The 25,809-nt window shown below is 32.4% G+C and overlaps 4 protein-coding genes across 7 annotated transcripts in view; 3 read left to right on the top strand and 1 right to left on the bottom strand.

Moving 5' to 3' along the window:
- Positions 1-604: 604 nt before the first annotated feature.
- On the bottom strand, positions 605-10,406 carry LOC105322707 (IQ calmodulin-binding motif-containing protein 1). The gene is made up of 14 exons (XM_011421556.4): positions 10,203-10,406; positions 7,502-7,664; positions 7,087-7,228; positions 6,512-6,611; positions 6,298-6,397; positions 5,687-5,782; positions 5,114-5,188; positions 4,835-4,943; positions 4,616-4,725; positions 3,906-4,048; positions 3,054-3,202; positions 2,634-2,765; positions 1,383-1,539; positions 605-864 (listed from the first exon to the last, which is right to left on the bottom strand). The coding sequence occupies exons 1-14, from the start codon at positions 10,312-10,314 to the stop codon at positions 674-676; spliced, it is 1,779 nt and encodes a 592-aa protein (XP_011419858.1). The 5' UTR covers positions 10,315-10,406; the 3' UTR covers positions 605-673.
- A 132-nt stretch (positions 10,407-10,538) lies between these two features.
- LOC105322706 (checkpoint protein HUS1) lies at positions 10,539-14,230 on the top strand. 2 transcript variants are annotated; one of them, XM_066085344.1, is made up of 8 exons: positions 10,539-10,740; positions 11,024-11,151; positions 11,616-11,792; positions 12,100-12,207; positions 12,781-12,855; positions 13,657-13,753; positions 13,855-14,009; positions 14,100-14,230. In XM_066085344.1, the coding sequence occupies exons 1-7, from the start codon at positions 10,689-10,691 to the stop codon at positions 13,971-13,973; spliced, it is 756 nt and encodes a 251-aa protein (XP_065941416.1). In that variant the 5' UTR covers positions 10,539-10,688; the 3' UTR covers positions 13,974-14,009; positions 14,100-14,230. The 2 variants fall into 2 exon arrangements, with proteins under 2 accessions (XP_065941416.1, XP_011419857.1); XM_011421555.4 differs by having other exon boundaries at positions 10,545-10,740; positions 13,869-14,009.
- Positions 14,231-16,418: 2,188 nt separating this feature from the next.
- LOC105322704 (alternative oxidase, mitochondrial-like) lies at positions 16,419-20,516 on the top strand. Of its 3 annotated transcripts, none has more exons than XM_066083499.1 (10): positions 16,419-16,659; positions 16,863-16,966; positions 17,321-17,404; positions 17,535-17,598; positions 18,189-18,280; positions 18,688-18,806; positions 19,136-19,228; positions 19,331-19,443; positions 19,655-19,732; positions 20,064-20,404. In XM_066083499.1, exons 1-10 carry the CDS (start codon positions 16,534-16,536, stop codon positions 20,187-20,189), a joined length of 999 nt encoding a protein of 332 aa, XP_065939571.1. In that variant the 5' UTR covers positions 16,419-16,533; the 3' UTR covers positions 20,190-20,404.
- Positions 20,517-24,200: 3,684 nt separating this feature from the next.
- Positions 24,201-25,809, top strand: part of LOC105322703 (uncharacterized) — a 7,373-nt gene continuing 5,764 nt past the window's right edge. Inside the window, exons 1-2 of the mRNA XM_011421552.4 lie at positions 24,201-25,196; positions 25,518-25,608. Coding sequence (XP_011419854.2) covers positions 24,798-25,196; positions 25,518-25,608 — 490 coding nt within the window. The 5' untranslated portion in view covers positions 24,201-24,797. The remainder of the gene's footprint in view (positions 25,197-25,517; positions 25,609-25,809) is intronic.

The following is a 25,809-nucleotide window of genomic DNA, read 5'->3' as shown; positions in this document are numbered from 1 at the left end:
GAGGCTTGGGATAACAAATGGTCAATTGACAATTGTGTAAAAGTTAGTTCAATCCTTGACCTCTATTTAGACCTTTTAAACACTGTTGACCTCAACCCTGGTACTGTTATGCAGTAAAATTCTTTGTATCTCTTTAAATGAATCTCTAGTTAATATCCACTGTTTTATATCAAATCCCGGGAATATAAAATTATAATTGCGAGCACAATATTTTTGCTATAATTTCCTATACATGTAGTTCAAATCTGTCTGAAAAATAAAAGCGAGATTTTAAAATCGGTGAGGGTTGCTTTTCTCGATCCTGCATGGATATTAATTCTTCATGTTTAATTAGGAATCTACAGTACTCGACTTCATGTTAAAGAAGCAAGTATATATCAAATGACAAGGATTGATGTGAATGTATAAGTTTTCAGTTTTAAATGTAAAAGTAAGTTGCTCCTTTAGAAAGAAATCCATTGACGTGCTCAAAAATAATAAGCATCATATTTACTGTGTATACCGGCACTTAATAAAAGAAATATTTATGACTCGAAATATGTATCTGTGATCCCCCAGAAAGAATTTTTTTAACCCAACCAAAAGAAACAAAACACATTGGGCATTCATTTCTAATTATTTAACATAAAAAATCATTACATGTACACAAGTAAATAAATATCACAGTAATTTCCTAGAATAAAATATAGTCCTCCTCTTCATATTCCTGATCTTGTAAATCGTCTCTAAGCTTCTTCCACCAGGGTTGCCGTAGCAACCGTAATGTTTCTATGTGGTCTGTTCTGGCTTTAGTTGCTATTGGTAACAAGTTACTAGAATACATTTCAATGTCTTTTTCACGAGCATCTTTTAATGGAGGGGCCACTGTAAAAAAGAGTATTCATTTGATGAAACATCGAAGCTCTCTTCTTTTGAACATCAGTGCACAGCTGCTACTTAAGGTAGATAACTCTGCATAACTTATTTTAAATGCTTGTAATTTTAATAAAAGAAGAAATTGATAGGAAGCATATCATTTTAATTTTTTTCTTTAAAAGGTGCATAATATGTTTATTGCATACTAAAATTAGAATAAGTAACTACTCAATTTTTTGGTGAAATCAAAGAGAGTAAAGTGAATAATCATCAAGTGAATGTAAGTCTAATACTGTGGTTTCATCAATATTTGTTGTACATCAATATCTGTCGATTTTGGTTTTTTATTGCCATGCAATGTAGCCAAACGTCAATCAATATTGAAATATTGCAACATCCTTGTTAATGTGTAAGACTGCTGTTCATGAATTTACAAACCAGTATTCTCAAAACTGCATATTTTTTAAAATTAAAAAAAATTAATGCTTAAAAAACCAGTTTCGGAATACAAGTTAACTCGATCTTACGTGAGAGGAGTTCTGAGTCTGTATCCAACCTGGCCAGCAAGGCCTCACGGTGAGCATGCTTCTCTCTCGTACTCTTCAAGGTCACATAATGTCGTTGTAACATTTCTGCTGCCTTTTTGTGGACTTTTTCCAGATCTTCTCGCTTGGAGTACTGAGGCTATTAAATTCAATTTTAAAAAAGAAAATGGGTAATTAGGCGTGTAAAATGCCCATACGAGGAATGATTAGATACCGAAAAATTTAAATATCATTAAATCTGAAATTTTTTAATAATAATTAAAAACAGTGTATATTTAACGTAACATCGCTTTGTAACCCTTAAATATTTTAAATACATGTAATAGGTCGATTTAAACTGGCGTAAGTGTGTCCAAACCTCCAAATCGTGTCATTTTTATAATTTCAATGCCTTTTCTTTTATAGAGTGGGTCTGAGCTCCATATTTTTGTCATAGTCTAAATGCGGTTTAATGGAATTTAAACTGATTTTCATCAACAAAAATGTGGAGAGATGACCCACTATACTTTTAAAATGTCATTTTGTAGCCCAACAATTGATCGCTCTAGTAAAATAATACAAGTCCTTAAAACCGTGGCCAGTGTCTCATATAGCATTTAAACAACGCACTTTGTTGTAAATGAAATGTCTCAGTGGTTAGAGCACCACACGTTAGGTAAATTTATAGACCTTGGGTTTTTAGGTCGTGGGTTCGATCATACCACCAAAGCTTAAGGATTTGTTTTTTTCTCTTATCGTTTTTTGAAGTATTTCAAAGTGAATATATATATATATATATGGTAAAAAAATTACCCTTTTGTAAACCTGTATTATAACATTTCAAATATATTTAATTGAAAAATGTTATATTTGGAATTGTATTTTACTAAACCAAATGGGCAGTTGCGCCATCTTATTCCCCCATCTTCTTTGAATGTGATACTTATACATGTATTTATGTACCAGGACATATGATGACCAGTATTAATGTAACCATTTAACGTACATTTGGTATAATCATTTAGTTTTCGGTATATACAGTATATTGAATGTACCATACTATAAGTACCTGTACTTACAAAATAATGTATTTTAAAATATATTGATTGAATTGTCATGACTTGTCCCTTAAGATGCATTGGTGCAAGTACCGGTAATCATATTTAACATTATAAATAAATTATCTGGTGCACAATTGGTATTGTATTTTTGTGAACAAATTGATATAATTATTCATTAACAGACATTAATTACCGGGTTTTCCTCTCTGTACTGAGTAATCTTTTGCTGTAGTTCTACTCTTCGGTTTTCGGTCAGACCTGGTGGCTTAATCGTAAACTGAAATCGTTCCCTTTTCTTTCGCACCTTCTCCAGCCATTTTCTTACCTTAAATAATTACATGTACTGGGACATTAATTGAAATAAATAAAAAATTCATTCAAAAAGTTAATTTTGTAAAGAATTACAACATGCCCGTCTTTAAAGTACATTAGTTTATTTAAACTTTATTACTTTATTAACTCTCTTTAATCATTAAAATAACAAGCTAAATACATGTACATGTATTAATATATCCATAACATTTTCTTTATGTGGGTTGTGTCATTTTTATAAAGTACTTATAATAAATGTTTTAGATATTTAAAGGTATCACACAGTGTTTTAAAAACATACCCCTCTCTGTAATATAATGGCAGCTTTGTATCTCTGAATCAGGACCTTTCTCTGATCGATGGATTGTCTACAATTGTGTCCCCTCCAGATCCTCTGAATTTTCACTGCTGCCTGGATCTGCTCATTCTGCATGTATTTCTCAACATGAGCTGAAATAAATAACCATGCACTTAAATTCAAAAATAATTTCAGCTACAGCATATAAATTATTGCTCAAGTTTATGCTGCAAATTTGAAATCTCTAATACTGACTATATTGTAGCCTTAAGTTACATGTACATGCAGAGTATACATGTGCAGTTGAATTGATATCTCAAACACTGATATCTAGAATAGATACTTCAATATGTCAAGGTGATTTGTAGGTCTCACCCACTTATTTTTTAAAGTATTTTACCCTTGATATCTTGAATTCTTGGATATCTCAAAGTTTTCAATATATATTTCGAAATAACGAAGTTTAACTGTATATAATTATATGTGTACATGTACTATTTGGATATAAACAAAAACTGTATATTCTTTATTTCACTAGAGTACCGGTACCTAATTCCTGAATTCAACCGGTTTGCATCAAATCCCAAAGAATATAAAATCGCGAACGCTGAATTGCTAGCATAGTTTCATTTAGTTTACATATGTCCGAAAACTAAAAGTGAAATTTTAAAATCCATCATATGTGCTGCTTACAATTTTACATGGATATTAATTCCTCGCATTGAATTAGGAATCTAGTTTTGGAAAGTATGGTTTTTACAATGCATCAAATTAATCGCGTAGAATAAACTGAATGGTATAATTTTAAAATTAATTTTTGATAAACATTGGCAAATGAATCTAACATGAACATACCAGCTGGTAGAATTTCAATGGTGTGCAGTTGTTTTTCTTTGAATTCTCTCATAATCTTTTGTCTGTTAAGCTTCAATCTTCGCTCAAGTTCCATTGCCACTTTTGCTTCTTCTTTTCTTTTCTCCATTATCCTCTGTTTCCTCCTATACATGATCATAAGGAAAATGTTTAAATGTGTAATAAATATACTGTAAACGTATTATATATTGCGTGTACGATATCTGGCGGAAATTAGTTTTTGAACAAGTTGGCATGGATTTGAGTTAGCGTATTCCTTTATGGGACTATTTTTATACATATACGCATTACTTTTAGCGGTGTACTTGATTTAGCGGAAGCCGCATTCTGCCAAAAGCGCTAAATAGAATACACAGCCAAATGTAGTACGTTTACAGTAGATTAATCACAACAAGAATTTTGTAGTAAAATTACAACTGGCATATTACAATCAAAGAGTTTAAATAATTTAACAGTCAAATGTACCAGTTTTAACATCCTTTCTCCTGTATTATTTAATCAAATTTCTTATTATAGAAAGCGCCTGCTTTAAATGAATCAAAATTACAGCATATGGATGCATGTATCTTAAAGTCACAAATCACTAACATTTAAATGCAGGTGAACAGGAGACTAAATATATTGAAAGAATTATAGTTTGCATGGATATAAGTACATGTACATGTAGCTAAAAAAATTCATTAATAAATCACCTGTATGTGTTCTGGAATTTGGAGAAAGCTTTGTTTGCCTTCTGGAGTTTCTTCCTTGCAATAAATCCCCTCCATATTGTCTGAATGACAGTGGCAGCTCTAGCAAATCTCTTTTTAGAAATAAAAATAAAATTATCAATAAAAACAATAAATTTGTCCCTTTTGTGTTCAAAGAGAGAGAGAGAGAGAGAGAGAGAGAGAGAGAGAGAGAGAGATTACCTCTGATTCAGCTTGTTTTGCATTTCCAGCTTGAAGCATCATCATCAATTCCCGTAAGTCCCGGCCAAACCCAGCATTGTCCCACTTGGTCAGAATGAATTTCAATCCCCTACAAAGCACAGGTATGTCAATTAAAATTATTATAGGTTAGTATATACTCTTGAACCAAATGAATCTATAAAACTGTGATTTTAAATCCTTTGTATATACATGTATATACACTTGATACTGGTTTAAAAAATGAACTCATATATCAGAACACAAAATTTTTATACTGACTTGTATCTGGAGCAGACAACATCAATCATTGGCTTGTGTATATCACAGATTTTTAACACACATTTGGTGGCGGCCCTACAAAGTTAAATCAAAGCTGAATTGTAACACTCCAACAGAATTTCAATAAATTAAATCACCTACTTATAAACAAATTACTGTATACAGGGAAATATTCGGCCCTGTTTTATGTTTGCCCATTTCGCCCTCGTTGCTAGCAGGTGAATTAAAGACTGGGCGAATGTCAATGTCTCATATTATCTTTCTTTTAATTTAAAAACTGTGTCAGGGTAAATTCAAGATGGGGCAAAACTTTTTGCTAGTGTAAAAGGGCGAAAATTACACGGGGTGAAAATAACCCTGTATACAGTATTGAGTGTGTGAATATAAAATCACATAGTAATATAAATGTATGTCTCTAACTCTTCATACAGTATTCTTTTAAATAACAGACGAATTTGATGCCGTGGAGCATTCTGAGATACCTGAGAGTAGTTTTTACATCATAATTGTACTCTGCATTTAAAGCTAAAAACATGTATTCAAAATAATTTTTTGTGAGAATGAAATACTTACGAGGCTATGGTAGCATCAGTGTTAACAGAGAGTTTGTAAATGAGTTCATCCATGATGCTGAACTTCAGTTTCTTGTCTATATCCTGCATGACATTTCTAAAACAAAATTAGGGAGGAAATTGCTGAGATTGATGACTCAGAAATATTTGATTACTGATATGCTGCAAATACTGTGTTCATAATTTAAACCAAATAATCAAATTTAAAATCCTTTTTCATTAACTTTGATAAAACTTTAGTTGGCCAATAATAAATTACTGGTATATCTTTATAATGTATATGATCAATTTCACACATGCGGTTGTGCATTCATGTACCACTGCATGCTTATCAGTATATCAAATTATATTTAGTATTCAGAGGGCAACAGTTTCAATCAAGTTTTTGAAATACATATCTACCAGTATAATCCAATCGATAAGCTGATTAAAGGATAAGATTTTAATCAGGAGTATATAAAAATGTCTCTTTTTTGAATTAGGTACATGCATATAAACACTTATCTCAATATTGGAATAATTAAAGTTTACAGTTATAATAATTATTTATTTTCGTTTGAAAAATTAGTTCAACAATTTAAGAGTTTTGTTTTATCACTATAATATACTTACTTGTTGCATCGAAGGATTTTGGGGAGAAGTTCCATTATTCCTGATACCGTACTGGGGTCATCTGATATCAGTAACTGTAGCAACCATGGACACTCCAACACTATCAACAGAGCACATAATGCACAGTGTAAAAAGACAATTTATTTGTCAGCCAATGTTTAAAGTGCATCTGTATTACATCACATAAATTGTAAGAAAACTTAAGTTGAACAACCTGTGGAGGCTAGCTCTGGATATCCATATGTTATTTGAGCCACTGATTCCAACACCCCTTTGTAGCACATCATTAGCCTTTGTCTGTCTTTTTGTAGACTCTGTGAATTGCCAAAATAGTTCAAGCTTGTATATTGGATTGGGAGATGCATTCTAATTAATACATGTAGTAAATTTGAATATATATATATATATATATATATATATATATATATATATATATATATATATATATATATATATATATATATATATATATATATATACCGGTATATATATATATATATATATATATATATATACACACACACACATGCGCGGATGTAGAGGGGGGGTCGGGGGGGGTCCCGACCCCCCCTGGAAAATGAAAATTTATTAAATTTACATAGTAAAATTATCGTGAAAATATGCCTCGGACCCCCCCTGGCAAACTCAATTATCCTTCGGACCCCCCCTGGAAAAATTTTCTGGATCCGCGCATGTATATATATATATATCATAAATAGATTAAAAGAGAGTATTTAGGCAAAATCACCAGTAATATCAAAATCTAACACTTTTACTGTTCATACATACTGGTCTGTCTGGAATATAGCTATGTCTTGCTTGTATCCTCCTTGTAATTAGGAACAAATTACTGACAGCTTCTGGTAGAAACTCATTACTGAATTTTGATTTCTGTGATTTTTCATCAAGGTCTATTCCAAGGCATATTTGACTGAAATGTATGTTTGACTTGCTACTAACTCAAATCATTTGTATTATCAAAACATATACAAATTAATTTAATCACCATATTGATTAAATTTCCATTTTTAATATGGAAATTTCAGTCTTTTATTAATCCTTCACAAAGCAATTTAATTGTCTAGTACCACAGATAAATTAATTTACATTGATTAAAATTTGTACAACATAAATTATAGACATCTTCATTTTATATTTTTCACAACCCCCCCCCCCCCCCCCCCAAAAAAAAAAAAATATCTACCTCAGAATAGCAGCTAAGGCAGCAGCAGTTTGCCAGTCTCCATCAACAATACTGAAATCCTGTTTCAGAACTAAAACCAGGACTTGCAAAATATTAAACTCCCAACATTCATTTCGTACTCTAATGCCATCTTTGGTCCCTTTTGGTGCTGATGCTAGTATTTCTTAATGAAATAAAAGAAAATAGTTAAATTTAATTACATCCCATTTATATTGTCAAAGAGATTAAATGATATAATACACACTTATATAAAAGTCTGTCACAAGGTATTTATGCTGCACATTTGGATGGTTTCAATGAAAATACAAACACCTGTGAAAAAAGTGCTACTGAAATTGATAAAAGGTAAAATTTCCAAGATAACTTCATTCACAAATTTTCATTTTTCCCACATAAAATTTCACAGGAACGAAAACAGATTCCTACGGAGATTTATAATGGGGAATGTTGACATCTTTTCTCCATTCGGAAGTCACTTGGAATACCTTACACAATTTTCAACATCAATTTATCATCCGTGTACCTTCATCGCTATAGCAATGGTAATCCCAGTAGACTTTATATTTTTAGCCGTGTATTGAAACCTGACAAACTAGAGAGGGTGTTTAAAGTGGGAAATCTTGGGATTTTTTCATGCTATTAAAAAAACATTGTCTAAACCAAAAGGTATTTAAAACTATCGCATAATGTAAGAAAATATGCGGCAAAAATATCTTGGGACAGACAAAACAAATATTGACATATTTAAGTCATGGTTGATTATTTAACTACATATATATGTACATGTGTAGGGTGAATTAACCATGCATCGGACACATACCTTGGATCGGACAACTTTGTTTATAAATAGATACAAATAAATGTGCATGTGCTTATGTGTTGTTCGTATATTCCTGAATTAGAACAAATGAACAAATGAACTTTATCATTATTAAGAATTTGACAGTCACATTGTCAAAGAAATAGCAATGTAGGCATCGTGGCAACAACATATAGAAAATGTCAATCACTTAACAATGCAAGATGTCATATTTGGTATCTACAAAGTAAAAAATATTCCACTAAATTATTGTATTTTACTTGGAAAATGCTTTATACATCTAATTCATTCAAATTGAGTTCATTGCTTTTAAAAATTTTCTAAGAAACAAACTTCATGCGAAAGAAAATTATCTTTGTTCGAAGAATCAAATGCTCATTTTTTACGAAATATGGCAGCAAATATTAGTAATAACTTATAAACTGTAGTCTTTCAGTATTATATGGATTCTCTTGATTGTTTGAAGATTGCTGATTAATGCTTTCTACCATGTTAAAAACTAAGATGCATGTATATTTTAGATCCATGTTAATATTTTAGCTCCATGTCCAAGGTACTCGTATATTGATCTGTTTCCATGCTATTTATCATTTATTCTATTGTGAAACGTTTTGAATTATGTTCTAAAAATATATGTACCATAATTGTTGAGCCAATAAAATATTCACCACAAAAAAAAAAAAAAAAAAAAAAAAAATATAGGCATCGTAAAATGACATCAAATACGCCATTATTGAAAATTTAGTTACGAAGATTTTACACTAAAGCATTATTTGAATGTTGTGCGTTTGATTGTGAATTAGTGAAAATGCACTCTCTGCGTAAAATAATTAAAAAGAAGTAAGTTTTGAAACAAAATTTGATTAAAATAAGTCCAAGAAATTTGAACAATTAATGTCAAGGTCATTATTGCACCATATGTGCATTTCACCATGGATCGGACACAAATTAACAATGCATCGGACAGTTTTCACTGCATGATTTCTTCTAATAATATGGAGATTATGTGCCCATTCCTTGTGATATACTTAAAATGTGAAGTAAAATAAAAATTTAAAAAATAATAGATAAAAACATTTTGCTCAGACCACTTAGAAATCAAGTTTTACGGATACAGCCCTTTTAGTCCAAAATTCCTGTAGGAGCTGGCACGATAAAGAACCCCTTATGATAAATATTCCTTTAAACAGAAGCACTAGTCTAAATTCCTACACGTAGATTTGAGGATTTACATTAAAAGAAATCTGAATAGCAATTGAATAAATTAATTTTTCTGAACCTTTGTATTTTTGCATTAAAACCAGAAAATGTTGTTATTTTTAATCTCTACTATACTGCTATAACTGTCCGATGCTTGGTAAATATTGTCCGATCCATGGTGAAATAGTTCAACACTTCATTAATTTGCTTTATTTTCTACATTTTTAACAATTTCACAATTTTTTCTCCAATGATTAAGCAAGGGGAAAACCTGTAACTTTTAAAACAAGTTTTCTTTATATTTGGACGATATTTGATGCGTGAACAAAGGGAAAAATCCAAAGGTGTCCGATGCATGGTGAAATCACCCTATATGCTTGTTTTATAACAACATATAAAGTATGCTTTATATTACATTATTCTTAACTCTCTATGAAAAATAGCTTAAATAACTTGTTTAATAAAACTCTTTTGCACTTTTTCTTAAATTTAAAAAATAAAGAAAATAAGATCCATGAATTCAAATGAATAGAAATTACACAAAGTTAAAAATGTAAAAATATTAAATTTCAGAGATCAATACAAAATTTGACAAGAAATTGATGAATTAAATAATATTAAAAACATTTACATTAACTTGTATTCATGATCAAACACGTTTGCAACAAAAAAATGATTTACCTCTCAAATTTAGCAGAAGCGCAGGGACTCCTCTGTCCTTGGTTTCTGCTATTTCAGCAGCCAAATTTATTATTCTTTTATCCCTCACAGGACTTCTTAGTCTTGCAGACATTGCAAAAAAGAATCGATCAAACGTTCCCTAAAATACTTTGTTTACAAAATTTCAGTGTCAGGCTGATGCTTTGTCCATGTCACATGAATGTTTTTAAAAAAGAAAAGTTGAAACCTACATGGTGTAAATCGATCCGGGTATTTTGTTTAATGTAACTGAAAGATTTTTAAAAAAGAAATTGCATGATAATTTTTATATTGTTGGTATTTCAGTCCAGCTGTACGACTGCTCATAATCATAATCATTTCAAGGAATGATTTTGAATTTTTGCGGGTTTTACAAATCTGTAGTCGTGAAGTGAAAATAGAAAAATGGCGCCAGAATGTAAAAAACATGCAATCGCATAAGCATGATTAGGTTACTTGACAGAAAGTATGCGTTTCAGAGGGAAAATAGCTGATATAGGCTGTATACAACATTTTACAAGTAAAATAAATATTTTTCTTTCATTTAATTCATCTACATTTGAAATAGTGAAGTTAAAAATTTTGTGACAGGGAGATGGAAATAATTAAGTTATATTTTTTATGAACACAGTGCCAGTGGAACAGACATTGCTTAGATTATTTGATATTTATGGTGTTGCAATTAGTTTTTTAATAGAATGAGACTCATATGTTAATTATGCAAGAAACAATAGCCAGCATTTAACAGCACTATAGATTGATGCTCAAATTTATATGCTTTACATGCAATTTTTTGTTTACAGGAATCATTGGGACGCTTTCAAAGCTGATTAAAGTATGTGTGTTGAGAATTACCCCAAGTAACTGGTATTTCATTTTGTCAGAGAAGTTGGTCAGTGGAGGAGTTCATATCTGGTGTGAATTGCCACAGGTACATGTACATGTATAGCTATAGTATAGAAAGTTTACTTACCTAACAGCCTAACCTGACATCCTCTAGATCTGACTCTGACACTGTTACCCATCTTTCCTTTCCTAGTGTCACTACCGGCGTGTGACCAGTTTTTGCCAAGTACCATTTCTCGCCAGTACATTGTGATGTCATTTTTCGTATATGACCTGGCGAGAAATGTTACTCTGCGAGAACTGGTCGCACACCAGTAAGCTTTTTTATAAAAGAGAATGAAAATAAAGTTTAGCGGTGCCTCAGTTAAACTCTGTAATACTATTGACAGTTATTAGAAACAGATTGAAGACTTTTTATAGTAAAACTGTGAAGGTGGTCAGTCTGTAGGACTTCATTGCTTTGTCTTATAACATGTGGAAATCTGTGGCAAATTTAAAGTAAATATTTATATATATATTTATGTTTTTTTTTTCTCTTTTAAAATACAGGGCCATTTCTTTGATGAATATGCATTAGAGGGTGTTTCTGAAGAAGCTAATGAAATATTTCTAGAGCTTGCACCTGAAAACTTGACAAGAGCCTTGAAAACTGCCCAGAATGCCAAGTGGATTAAAATCAAGCTAACAAAGAAACACTCTCCTTGTCTCACATTTGAAGTTGATCTGGTAAAAGATTCAATAATTTTATTTTCTTTTTTAAAATTTTGATTTACTTGTAACATGCTTGAAAGATATAAGTAAAAAGTTCATTTGATACTATCTATTTTAATAGAGAGTATGGATTTTTGGGTAATTTTCTCTCTTGTACACATGTAATCATTTTTAATCTTTAACTTTGTATTGCCTAAAACTTAAGTATGTAAAAATGAAAAAAAAATTGATTTACTTGTTAAAAAATATAGCAAGTTTATAATAATTGTAATTTTGCAATGTACATGTGACATCATAAAAGAAAATTTACTATGTCTATTAGCCCACGCTCTCCTCTCACTCCCGGACAGTGGTACATGACATCCCGGTAACGGTGATTCCACGCAGACACTGGGAGGACTATGAGGAGCCGGAGGTACCCCAGTTTGATGTGAGTAAACAGTGTGAATCAAAATTCAGGCTGTACTTCTTTGTCAAATCTTAGACATGACAGAAATGCTGTAGAGGCAGAGTAATTTTGGCATTTTTTTTCAATTTATGATTGATAACATGTACATTATCTGTTGATTTACATATTATTATCAAGCCAGACTGTCTAAGCATAGTACAGTCTCCTTTGTGTATTTATTCAAAGTTTTTGTAAAGTGTAATAGTAGAGAATTAAAAGGATGAAGTAACCTTTGGAAAATTTTTTGTTAAAGTGGTTATTAACGCTGGTTGTATAGTACGCATTTTCTACGGTCAAACAATACACAATGGTACTAAATACTCTGATGCGTTATTTACCCCGCTAATTTTGTCAGTTTTTTACTATATGCGTGCATGGGGATATTTTGCGCAGGTTTAAGCTAACCGTGTAACTAGTGTAGATTTTCCCCACGATAAATAACCACTTTTACAATAAGTTGGAATCAATGAATTCCGTACATCTGTTTTAAATCTTCAAGTTAAAATTTTGATTTCAATCAAGTAAAATAACTTGTAATATATATATTTATTTAAGGTAACTATTGCCATGCCTCAACTGAAGATACTGAAAAATGTTGTGGATAAAATGAAGAACCTTAGCAATTATGTGGTTTGTATACATGTATATGAACACTATTGTTTAATGGTACTTTATTCAATTTTGTGGTGATCAAGGATTGATGACTAATAATGAAAAATTAAAAAAGAGCTTAAATCTATAACATACTATTAGGTATATTCATGTATAGTGTAATCAAATTTAGTGCTTGATTTTCAAATATTGATCATCATTTATGATAGCTGAAGGGTTTTGATGAGATATAGGTGATTTTCAATTGAACTTTATATCTAACATTAAAGGGACATGGTCACGATTTTGGTCAAAAATTATCATTTCGATTTTATTGTTTACAATGCTTCAGTAAGGCATTTTTAATAGGCAACCAAAATTTGAGTGTCATTTGATGAGATATAAGCGAGTTACAGAGCTTTCAATTCTTCGCTATGTAAACAAAGCGTTTGTTTACATTTCGAATGTTGAAGTGAAAATTCCAGTTTTAGACCTAAAATAAATGTGTTAATCGTTAGGAACTGATTATTTATGCTTAAAATGACAGACAAACCAGCTTTAAAAAGATTTTTTACTGGTATATTGAACACATGTAAACAAAAACAGGGCACGAGCCTTGTTTACATGACAAAGAATTGTGACCCTGTATTTTGCTTAAAACTCAACGACTGGCACCTAAATTTCATTCGATCATTAGAAATGCATTCTTAAAGCATTGCAAATAATAAAAACAGAAAAACAAATTTGGCCAAAATCGTGACCATGCCCCTTTAAGCTAAAATTCAAATCACTATTTCAATTTTGAAAGTATGATAATAAAAAAATATTTTCATTCAACAGATTCTCTCAGCCAATCAAAATGGAGAAATGAAATTGATGGTTGAAACTGACATGGTGTCAGTTTCCACTCATTTCAGAGACCTGGTGAATCCCGTCAGTAAGTACCGTAATTAAAGAGGTACTCTTATGAAGTTTGAAATAGTTTTCATTTGATTGTCATGTACATGTAGATACATGTAAATATAAGTATAGACATAGAAATATCCTCACAGACAAAGACCGAGTCCCAAGCTCACAGAGCAGCGATGCCCCCGAGCCTGATCCTCATCAATTTGCTGAGGCTCGCATTGACATCCGCAAGTTTGCTCAGTTTCTAACTGGACAACAAGTCAACCCAACTAAAGTAATCTGTAGTAAGTACATCTGTGGGGATACTTACCTGTTGTCCTTAACACAAAAAAGTACTGTAACATAGTATCAATGTCCATGTTTTTTCTTTTCAGATATTGCTAAGAAAAAAGTTGTTCACTTTTTTCTTCTACATGATGATGTGTCTTTACAATATTTTATGCCAGTCGTTTCATCCTAGCAGAAATGTATCTGTCTATGAGAAATAAATAATTTATGTTAATAAGTTTTGCTTTTTGTTATGAGAATGAATCTTAATTTGTTGTTGTGTTCCAACATCATTCAGAAGTAAAGCTCGTTGGTTGGATAATAGATATATGTATTTACTGTGGGTTCATTTTATACATCGAATTATAATTAAGATAAGAGAATTACAATTAAATTAAGGTAGATTGTATTTGCCATGTAAATAAGTCTTGCTATGCTGTCCCTGATTTATAAGAGAGAAATTTAAATAAAATTGGACAGATTGTACAGATAATCCATTAGATTTTACTCATTCTCATATTATTTGTGTCAGAAACTTAAGGGTTATACAGTGGTTGTGTTTTTTTTTATATGGCTCTTTAATTATGGCCAAAGTCATTGCCGAGCAGAAAATATTTATATGAATATGAGCAAAATTTTATTATTAAAAAAACCCAAACGGACATCCCTTTTCGAATTTTGTAATTAAACCCGGCAGCCTCGCTCTGCATCTTTAAAAAAAAATAATCAAAAGAAACTAAACACACGTTTCATTTTCGGTACAGTGTGTCATGGTTGAAACGAACAGCTTAACCAGTGGATGCAAGTCTGTGGCTCCCGGTGTGTGTGTAAAAATTCGGGTGGGCCCTGCAGATACTTTACCAGCGGAGTAAAACATTCGAAAATGGTCTGATCATTTTAAATAATGAATTGCTTGAAATAGATACCATGGTACCCTTTTAAAATTAATATGTAAAACTATTTTCTTTTGTAAATATTGCCTTATTCTAAGAATTGTGTGATGTAAGGACATATTTCGGTGTAGAATGACGATGTGAATTGAACATTGTATCGCTGGTATTCCATGGGTGATTTATATGGATTCTCTTAGGAGAGAGCTTCTGTACCCTAATACCCGTAGTTTGCGAGGATGGGAACATATCGGACCTTCCTTAACAAGTAGTGTTCACATCCTCACATCGCCAGGACTTTCTGGCGTTAATATGAGGATGCAGTCTCAAAGTGAGTATAAATTGATTCTGTTGTGAGTAGCAAACATATCCTGGGGCAAAATCAAAATAAACCGGCCGCGACAGCGGTCACTCGATAGCATAAATAATGCAACGCCATATTATACCGGTAATAATACAGTGTTGGTGAAATCCGTTTATTCTCGGGTTACGAAGTTCAACGTTACTAGAATTGCAAACATTTCAGCAATTTTCAGCATTTCTGGGAGTTTTGTTTAAAAATATATGCATACTTGTATTTAGATATGGATTGTAAATGATTATTTATAGTACATGTGATACAAGTACAAACTAATTAATGAAATTCACTTTGCATTTGGTATTTTTAGAGGATTCGCAGATTTATTTTGGGCGCTTTCCGCTTCGTTTTCAAACTTACATATATATTGGCTTGCTTTGTAGTTCACAAATTGTAACTAAAATAGTAAAATGGCCAAAGCTGGCCAAAAAAAACCCCACACACACACACACACACACAAAAAAAAAACCAAAACAAAAAAACTAACTAACAAAAAATCAAACATTCGAACGTTTACCTGATGTGAGATTCAAATTGATAAACATTGATTTTAGTTCTGACCGTACAGTATAAATGTAATTATTATTTATATTGATACTGCATATCTGAATTTAGTCTTTATATCAAAGTGATATTAAATATAAGCTAGGTTATGATAATATGTTTACACGTCCTTAATATAATTAAGATTCAACCTCTTGCGATGAATTTTGATGACACAGCCTTTCATGATAAGTGAATTTAGTCGTTATTTTAAAGTGATATTGAATTTTATGTCATGATAATATATTCGCACTTCCTTAAATAACTGAGTTGTAAAGATGAATGACGCAACATTGTATAAGTCAGTCGGGTGCTTGTGATGAACGTGATGATGATGCAAGGACGACGTGAGATATCGTCATTTACCCCTTGGTGCCCCTCGACAAGGATGTAAACAAGGTCGATGGAGATATATCACATGTACTATTAAATCTACAATTTTGGTGTCAATTAAAGCGTATTATGTAAAGTAATTTTTTTGACAATGTTTTTTTCAACAATTTCAAAGTTGCTAATAGTTTAACCTGTGTTAAATGTATATCGGAGGACTGAGAGCTTAAAAATGTCGTGACGAAATACCTTGACTGCGCTTGCGTAAGTGGGTTATTGAGGGGATTTCATGATTTCAATGATATATATATTGAGACCGTCTTGCATATTTCAGAAAATAAGAAAAAAAGTCAGTGTAAGGTATTTTCAGATTTGAGAAGTGAAGAATATATCTGAGGTATTTTAAATATACGAATCGCTATGGGAAGTTTACGACAAATAACGAAATTGAGTGAAAATGGTGTCCGGATTTTCTGTTCCCAACTAAAGAATCTAGAAAATAATTCAATTCTACTGAGGGTCAGTGGAATTCGCACCAGCAATGGGGTAGGATATATATGCTCTCTCTCTCTCTCTCTCTCTCTCTCTCTCTCTCTCTCTCTCTCTCTCTCTCTCTCTCTCTCTCTCTCAATTTTAAACACTAGTATTTTAATGTTTAATAATATTCAATTGAAACATTCCTATGATAATACATATGAGAGAACTGAATACACTTTCTTGAATTATTGCAAATTAATTAAATATTTCAGCTTCGCAATGCAGGAACAAAGGCTGACGTTGATGAAAATATAAAGAAATTTAAAGAGGAAAATTTTGAAAAAATTCCAGACCCCGAACAGCTCGATCACTTCAGGTTCGTGTGAATTCTGTTTTTCATTACTGATTATATATATGCATGTGCGGATCCAGAAATTTTTCCGGAGCGGGAGGAGGGGGGTCCGAGGGATTATTCTGTTCGCCGGAGAGGGCCGGGGGGGGGGGGGGATGTCCGAGGCCTATTTTCGGTAAACTTTTAAAATTACTATTTTAGATTTAACAAATATTAAAAATTTTCGCTTCCCCCCTCTAAACTGGAGCATGATATTAATAAAGATATCAATACTAAATAAGCTTTCCTTTTTGCTTTTTGCTCATAACTACATGCATATTAGAAGACGATGATTTAGAATGCTAATTGACGGAAATGAAATAATTCAGAATTTCACAGGAAAACACAGAGCACAGATCAACTGGTGGAGTCAATGAAGAACCCTCCCCCAATGGGCACGCACACACTGCCCCACCCAATATGGTAACGTTTAAAGCTGTAAACGTTTTAATAATTTATTGAAAAGAACCTGTTTCTATATGAACTGTTCATTTATAATTGTTGTTCATATAAAATCAATTATACGTATAAATATTGATACTTTACTATTTAGGTCTGAAGAAGAACTTCATAGTGTGAAGGTCACACATAAACCGCCCGAGGGATTCGTAGACAAGGTCAGTTTTTATAATATGGCTATATTTACAAACGAGAATTAGTGGTATACGCGCACCGGTATTTTACGTAAATATATCGAACATACCTTTATAGAGCTTTAAAAGAGGGGGTGACGTATGGGGGTGAGTATTTTGGTGGTAGCAGATTGAACCTGTATAAAATGTCATTTTCCCTCCTAATTGCAATCAACCACTGTCGTTATGAATATAAGATATATACCCGTTCAATTGTGAATTCTGTCATTAATGGAAGACTGATTTACTAGTAGCTTTAGATAGAAAAAAATTGGACATTCTTAATTTGGTTGGTAAGAATAGAATTTCTAAATAAATATTCACTCATGAGGCAAACACTCAGAGGTTTAAACGCCCCTGTCGTATTACTGTAGTGTTCACAACCCCCTCCCCCCACCCCACCCCCCACCCCCCACCAAACAAAATATGATTACTTTGATGGCTTACTCTACGTACATTTAGACCCCTTTAAAAATTCCAATTTGAGTTACTTTAATATTACGTTGATACACATACTTAACTCATGAACCAGAACCAAACAGAAATCTATTGATCTATTGTTTGTCTATTTGCAGCTTGCCTTTCGATCAGTGAAGCTGCTACGTTCAACTTTTGACCTTTTAACCGGGTTCAACTGGGGAGAAAGAACGGAGAAGAAATGGGTGTTGTAAGTGGTTTTTTTTTTGTAAGAAGTTTTAGATTTTAAAAATTAATAATGGACATTATCATTAGTGCTAATGTAGAGTCTCCAGGAAAACAGAACGTTATGTTGACAAAAAGGTGTTATTTTGTGTTTTTTTAATTACATTGTCCCCGAAGATCAATTTTGTTTACAAAAATAAAAATATCGTGATAAATATTCATACAGTAATAGGTAGCACAGGTATATGTAACATTAAATAGATCAGCCTCTGACAGTTGGAGAAGAAGTAAATCCCCTTTATACCGTATTTTAAGGGGTTTTTTTCTATAGACACTTTACGTCAGGTTAAGAATATAAATACATAATGTATGTATTATAATGCATCTAAGAGACGAGTAAACATCTTTAGCATGTCTATTTTCTTCGCACAGACGGATTTGCTTCCTAGAGACTGTCGCTGGAGTTCCAGGGATGGTGGCAGCGATGACGCGACATTTACACTCTTTGCGCCGACTCAAGCGGGATCACGGCTGGATTCATACCCTTTTAGGTACGGATCATGCCATTGGCTACATAAATGTAATATATGCAGGTCGTATAGTTTTGATACATGCAATATAATGCTCGCCAGACTTTAGAGAAACGAGTTTTCAAACAGATACATGTATGTTTTATTTAGGTGTATAGCAATAAAACTTAATGAAAAAGCTGATTTGTTTTATAGTTTCCATTGGGAAGTTTTAGCTTGGTGCCATAGTTCTTTACATAGAATGTTGAGAGTTATCATAGACTAGACTAATGCTTTATTGTCAGGTTATTTCGTTTGAAAAAAAAACCCCGCAAATACGCTAACTAAATTGACTTCGCAAATTTTTTCAGAGGAAGCAGAAAACGAAAGAATGCATCTGATGACAGCATTGCAGCTTCGACAACCATCTTGGTTATTTAGAAGTGGCGTCATCGTGTCTCAGGGTAGGTAACTATGGAAGATTCTAGACTGAACTCCGTTGGTTCAAGGATAGTAGGACTGGATCACACACTGGAACAAACTTTACTGTTGATTTATATTTCCAGGTGCTTTCGTCACGATGTTCAGCATTGCCTATATGCTAAGCCCTCGGTTTTGTCATCGGTTCGTTGGCTATCTAGAGGAGGAAGCAGTGTTTACTTACTCAAAATGTTTGAAGGTACGACGGTTTTTGATTTTACATGTAAATTGTTATTAGATCTGCTCAAAATATTTGAAGGTACATTTTTTTTAATAACGATGTCTGTTGGTTACTTTATCCGTAAGATTGTCTTGAGATACAAGTAACTGTGCCTATGTTGGATAATCTGCAAAGTCGCAATGATAACTTTATATTATTATCATGGTTGATTCATACTTTTGCATTAAAGGATATAGAGTCAGGGCCCCTTAAACACTGGCAAACAAAAGCAGCACCCGACGTGGCTATCCGCTATTGGAAACTCCCAGTAAGTATGAAATGCTTCAAAGCATTGAAATTCGGAAAAAAATCTCTGATATATTGTTCTTTGTTATGAATGTTGTATATAAGTATCGGAGCATCAATATATGCATTTGATGGATGTAAAATCATTAGTGGACTTTGATGCGTACATGTACATGTAATATAAATTTATTAATGAAATGTCATTTAAAATGATACGCCTGTGGTCATGAAACAACGATCGACGTTAAGAAACGACCACATTTTATAAGGTAGTTGATGTAATTTGAAAGAAATTTACAGTTTAATTGTGTGAGAAAAATATATACATATCAAGTATTCACCATAACTTGCAGAATAACGGAACAATGAAAGACGTCATATTTAACATCCGAGCAGACGAGGCTAATCACCGGAAAGTGAACCATGTTTTGGCATCCATGAAAACCGACCAGTACAACCCATTTCTACCCGGTCAGTAGTTTTAAATCAGACCCTTAATGTGCCTCATCTCTGTTTACAGGAAACTGCATCCATGAAGGATGTAGTGTTGGCAATTCGAGCAGATGAGGCTCACCATAGGGTCGTGAACCATACTCTGGCTTCCATGAAAGAAGACGAATACAATCCTTATGAGCCAGGGAAGTGATATGGAAGCAGAGAAAACAGCGTTAACATTCTGTAGTTATACTGTGAAGACATCTCACTGTGGAAATGCACATTACTTGCCTTTGATACAATGTACATGTACATGTAGTAAGTAAGCAGTAGAGATGAATGTCCATCTATATAAGATAATTCAGACCATGTATAAAACAAAGTTGTTTTTTTTGCAGAATTCGTCTGTTAGTATTCCCTTGTGGGATTTAAAAAAAACCCACCTTGACCGATGAGAGAATCAATGACTGAATAGTTAATCTATACGTGTACACATACGATGTAAAAAAAAGACAATCTGTCTTCCTGAGGTAGTTTCTATTCGTGTTAAAGATTTAGAATAAGCGAAATGGCACAAATGTTACCATATGTACTTAATTTATTCTATCTGTTGACTATGTTGATCTGTATGAGTTGTAGATAACTACTCCACAGTGCTTTGCACTCTGAATGTGTTTTGTAGCGTTTTATCTCTTTGTTTTTATTTGTTTGACATGTATGTTATTTAAAAACCCAACCCAGAATCTCTATTGTTTTATATTATATTTTAACTTTTGACAAAATATAATAGTGAAAAAACTTTATATCTTATATTATGTTTTTAGGAATGGGTGGGGAATTATAATACAGGTAATATGTAAAACCTCAAACTTTAAGCATGGTTTTAGTCAATGAAATACGGTACATTGACGAATCTAATGTATCCAAAAAGGGCTGTCTGAATATTATTGTCGTCACATCCTATGAAATTGAAGAAAAAGTATTTGACTTACACTGTAGTGGTTGATACTTTAAAAGCAATATTTAAGGAATAAGGAATCATTCTCTGAATATTATGAAGTGATAATTTTGGTCGGAACGTGATCAAATCCAATAAAGCCCGATCACGCCCCGACCGAAATTATTACCTCATAATATTCAAAGAATGATTCCTTATTACTTATAATTATATGATTTAAGCCATCGTATGGTTAAATTTTTTGAAAAATATAAACAAGCAAACCCCACTGGCGCCTCAATTTGGAGTTATTTGAAGTTATGGGTTATATAGTACAAAATCGATACGTGTGATATCACAGGCAAAGACACTGGAAAATGTAAATATATGCCATTATGAATTTAGTAAGTGTTAACAAATTCATGACTACAATAGACTCTAAATTTCTGTATGCATCTTATGCACGTAGCATCGGAGAGGGGGGGGGGGGGGTTAAAATCGAAGTAAAATTAACAATGAAAGGAGTGTTTTGATACAACTTGCTCTCTTTAAAGGATTTTATGATTGGCTATATTTGCTTTTTATGGAATGAGCCGATCTCGAGATTCTATTTAAGGACGAAGCAAGGAGACAAGATTTATCGCACTTTGATCATCGAGAGGTATGGAAAAGATTTTATAATTAAAAAACTCTTTGCATGGGTGCATATATGTTTTTTTATTTTCTGAGCCTTTATACAGGTAATTTAAATGTGTCCACTTAGTACGCAGTAAAAAAAAATCCTTTTTTTGTAGATATATTATGAAAGATGAGAATTGTTGAAAAAAAGAGAAAGAAAAAATATTTGAACACTAGGTTTTTGGAAAATGGGTAATATGACTGTTTTAAAAACTGAATCTTATTAGAGTCTGTAAAATGTACATGTAAAAATGTTTTAAAGACTGAGTTTAATTAATCTGTAAGATGCACGTTTTTTCTTAAACAATATTGAATTCTATTGAACCAGTCTAAGTAGAAGTCGCGTCTCGTAATGATTCGATTTCTGAAAAGAACATGGTGTCCCAGAATATATCTGACTCTTTTTTACTCTATAAATAACTTTTGTATATTGCATTGATCTGTATAAGGATCAATTTCTATTTCTTAGATTAGTTTACAGAAGCTGGGACGCCGTCACCTGCGAGGTAAATTATTTCTGAAGTATTCAATTAAAGAGACGGACGCTTTTCAAGTAAAAGTTAACGTAAAAGAATTTAAACATTGATTAAATTTATATGACCAAATCAATGTGGTATTTCGTCTGAACATGAACAATCAAATTCTATATTCGTTTCTGAATTAGATTATAATCAAAGAAAAAAAAACCTCATTTGTTTACCTAAACTAAACAAATTTTAATGTACCAAATAATTATTTTTGAAGAAACGGTCCATGTCATGAAACTCGACGCGATATACATTGAAGTACTGCAAAGAATTTATTAAAACGAAAATAAATATTTTTATCTAGTAATTTCATCACTAAATAATTTTTCATTTTTAAATTGATACAGGTTGGGAAGTGACATGTTTTCAAGGATATATTCGACTTCATCCAATTATGATCAAATTAAATCAAACGGTTTTTGATACTTAGTCTTACATGCATATATTTTGAATATTGGTTGCATAGAAACAAAAAATTGATTTTTCATATCCTTATAATAAGCGCAATAGCATTTAAGCAAGATTTACCTTGACATGAAGTGTTCTAACCATTGACATTTTTATGAATTTTACAGTCCGGAAAACATATAAAGTGCTTTCATACTAAATGTCATCGTTAGGTACCATGAGCTATTTTGGAATATGAAAATATTGAATGTGAAAAAACAAGTATTATCCCCGTCACGTGGACGGTCACAGTTCCTCTGTTTGACATGTGCTTTGATTTGAACATACTTTAATTGTAAAAAAAAAATTAAGGTGGAAGCAAATTTAAAGTGGGGGGGGGGGGGGCTAGACTAATCATCAGAAATCTTGACAAGCAAAAAATAAAAAAGGCTAATTTCCAAAATCATGAAATTCCTTATCCGGGGGGGGGGAGGGGGGCGTAATATAAAAAGTGGAGGGCTGGCCCTCCCTGATGCTATGTGCCTGATGGTTTGGTCTACCATCCACCCCCCCCTCCCCCGCCCCCGTCCGACGCTAACGCAATTGGGATGGGGCACAAGTTCCATTCCCATGAATGGAAATTAATGTGTACACAATATAAATTAAAATCAGTGGATATAATGGCAGTTTACATAAATGCAATTGACATGAATAACAACTAGACTTTGACCCGTACATGCACGGGTTGACATTGTATATGATATCGGATATTTATGAAATAGATACATCGAAAAACCGTATATTGTTGACATTTTGTATAACCAAGCTTTAAGCCTAGAACAATGCTATTAATTTTACTACACTCTGCTGAGTTGGAATAATCTACATTTAACTGTGTCTCAGGAAAGGCCTTCACCACAGATAAAATGCCTTCCATATACCCGTAATGTAGCAGAAAATTGCAGAATCGCTCCAAAACGATTTTGGAGAACATAAATAAAGTTGCATTGAAAATAACAGTCAAATTGTTCACAACAAACCACTTTGAAACTGTAAATACCTTTCTTCGAGAAGTTTGATTCTATAATTGCAGAATTCAACATTTTTTCAACAACATTTTTACTGAACATGTTGACATTTGAAACTCTCGGGATTTTTTTTTTTTAAAGTAAATGCACTGAATGTAAATTTACACGCATTTGTTTTATCGTTTCTGAGTTTATCCGTGCAAATGTGATATTGTGGGAACATAAAATAAATAGCCTCCCTTGATTTAGCGTGAATGTAATGCGCATGCGCAAGATTGTAAAATCCAAAAAATTCATATGATTTCCGGAATTTTTTAAAGAATTTTCGTTGATTATTAATTAGCGAAGCTTAATTGAGAAAAAATAAAAACAAATTTGTAATCTTCAAAAACAACGATGTTTAAAATATATAAAACAAAAGACAGTACTCTTCCGATTTATTGTTATTAAAGCCCAAAAATTCGAGTCTATTATTTTAATTTAGTAGAATAGAAGTACAAGGTCAGAATGCACGGATCAAGACACAGCTTCTCTTTGTGTTTTCTTGGTTCGCAATCACTTACTAGTTCAAACCCAGGAGACTATTCTATAGTTTTGCCCAGGCTAACAGTGGGTTTGACGACAAGGCCCTTTAATCATAATAAAACCAAGTAGCACACTTCTTTTCAAAGTTTTAATTAAATCAACAATAGCTGTGTACTCTTTAGAACAGTTGTGGACAATCTCAAAGGCTCATAAAGGACCTTTGCCAACGTGTTGTTTGGTTTTTTTGCTAGTTCATAAACATTGTTAAGGGAATGCGACATTTTAAAAAAATCTTCTTCACAATACTTGGCAGCAAAAGAAATCATTATTTCAAAGAACCATGTATTAAAACTGAAATACCCCATCTAGAATAGTTTCTCGGGGCCTTTTTAACAAACGTTAGAATGATATGAACAAATAACATGCATTTTAGGTTGCATGCACCCAGAGTAAGTGATAGTTATATATAACTCCGATATTCTAAGAAATATAGGTCATGACGTTAATTAACTCAAAGGTACTGGTTTACTAAAAATCGATGGCGTCAATTAATTTGTTTGTTCTTATTTCATGATCAATGACCGAATCTTCACCTCTTACGAAAGAAGATCGCAACCTTATGTGTCTTTTGGAAGTTCAAGGAAGACCTTTGCACGAACTAAGGTGATGAAAATGGGCAAAGAGAAACTGGCAATTGTGATGTGTTTCATACAGATTGCATTTGGGATGAATGACGTTATAATTACGTCATATGGTCAGTTTTGGCCGTGGTCTGTCTCGGAGACTCTTTCGATCATCGGGAGGAAGCAATGTACACGGGAATGTCAGGCCCGGGGGTCAGCGTGTTTGGCCGTCAACTACCAGACCAACAACCTACAGTGTGAGGTTCTGCAAAGTGTTCCTAGTAATTTAACAGAACTCTCGGACAACTTTGAGTACGAGTACATTGAAATGGCGTCACAGACATCGGTAAATATAAATTAAAAGCTTTCTTAAGATGGCTCGATGACCGTGGCCATTTTTGATTCTTTTGATCTGAATTAAAAGAAGGACTCCATATAAAATTATAAGAAAATACCCAAATTTAAAAAGTAAAATATATATGGATTTTTTTTAACTATATCATATTTTCTAGCTTAATAATTAATACCTTAAAATTGTAGGAAGATCTGATGATTAATTTGTTGAGCATCCAGCCTCCTTTATTGATGCTTGTGTCAAAATGTGCAATAAATATTTTCAGTAAACTTTTTTTTTCGATTTTATTGTTGCTGTATTTTTATTCAAAAGGTATTTTCGTCTGCTGTTTGTGACAGTACTTGTGATTCAACGGAGGGACATTGCATTAAACTGTCAACAGGACTGAGTTACTGCCGAAGTCGTAAGTTTTAATTTACAGATAAAATTGTATCGCTACAATAAAAAAGAATGTAAATATATAACTCACAAAACTGTAACAAAAAAAAAAAATTAAAATTAATTAATCAATAAATAAAATTAAAAATAAAAAAAATATTGCTGACATATATCTTGCAACTTATTTCCTCTGGAATCTCGATGTAAATAATTTTAATTTTTGCAC

The sequence above is a fragment of the Magallana gigas genome, chromosome 5, assembly GCF_963853765.1.
Source record: "Magallana gigas chromosome 5, xbMagGiga1.1, whole genome shotgun sequence".
NCBI classification, from domain to species: domain Eukaryota; kingdom Metazoa; phylum Mollusca; class Bivalvia; order Ostreida; family Ostreidae; genus Magallana; species Magallana gigas.
This window is presented reverse-complemented; position numbering and strand designations above follow the sequence as displayed.

What these genes read in the sequence shown, in the direction of transcription:
- LOC105322704 (XM_066083499.1), top strand. Translation starts at nt 16,534, where the DNA reads ATGGGAAGTTTACGACAAATAACGAAATTGAGTGAAAATGGTGTCCGG. An exon ending in GAATTCGCACCAGCAATGGG is followed by an intron (nt 16,660 to 16,862) that starts GTAGGATATATA and finishes TAAATATTTCAG; the next exon opens with CTTCGCAATGCAGGAACAAA. An exon ending in ACACTGCCCCACCCAATATG is followed by an intron (nt 17,405 to 17,534) that starts GTAACGTTTAAA and finishes TTTACTATTTAG; the next exon opens with GTCTGAAGAAGAACTTCATA.
- LOC105322706 (XM_011421555.4), top strand. Translation starts at nt 10,689, where the DNA reads ATGCGTTTCAGAGGGAAAATAGCTGATATAGGCTGTATACAACATTTT. An exon ending in CGGAGGTACCCCAGTTTGAT is followed by an intron (nt 12,208 to 12,780) that starts GTGAGTAAACAG and finishes TATTTATTTAAG; the next exon opens with GTAACTATTGCCATGCCTCA. An exon ending in CCCAACTAAAGTAATCTGTA is followed by an intron (nt 14,010 to 14,099) that starts GTAAGTACATCT and finishes TTTTCTTTTCAG; the next exon opens with ATATTGCTAAGAAAAAAGTT.
- LOC105322707 (XM_011421556.4), bottom strand. Translation starts at nt 10,314, where the DNA reads ATGTCTGCAAGACTAAGAAGTCCTGTGAGGGATAAAAGAATAATAAAT. An exon ending in AAAATCCTTCGATGCAACAA is followed by an intron (nt 5,783 to 6,297) that starts GTAAGTATATTA and finishes ATTTTGTTTTAG; the next exon opens with AAATGTCATGCAGGATATAG. An exon ending in GTTGTCTGCTCCAGATACAA is followed by an intron (nt 4,944 to 5,113) that starts GTCAGTATAAAA and finishes TGTGCTTTGTAG; the next exon opens with GGGATTGAAATTCATTCTGA.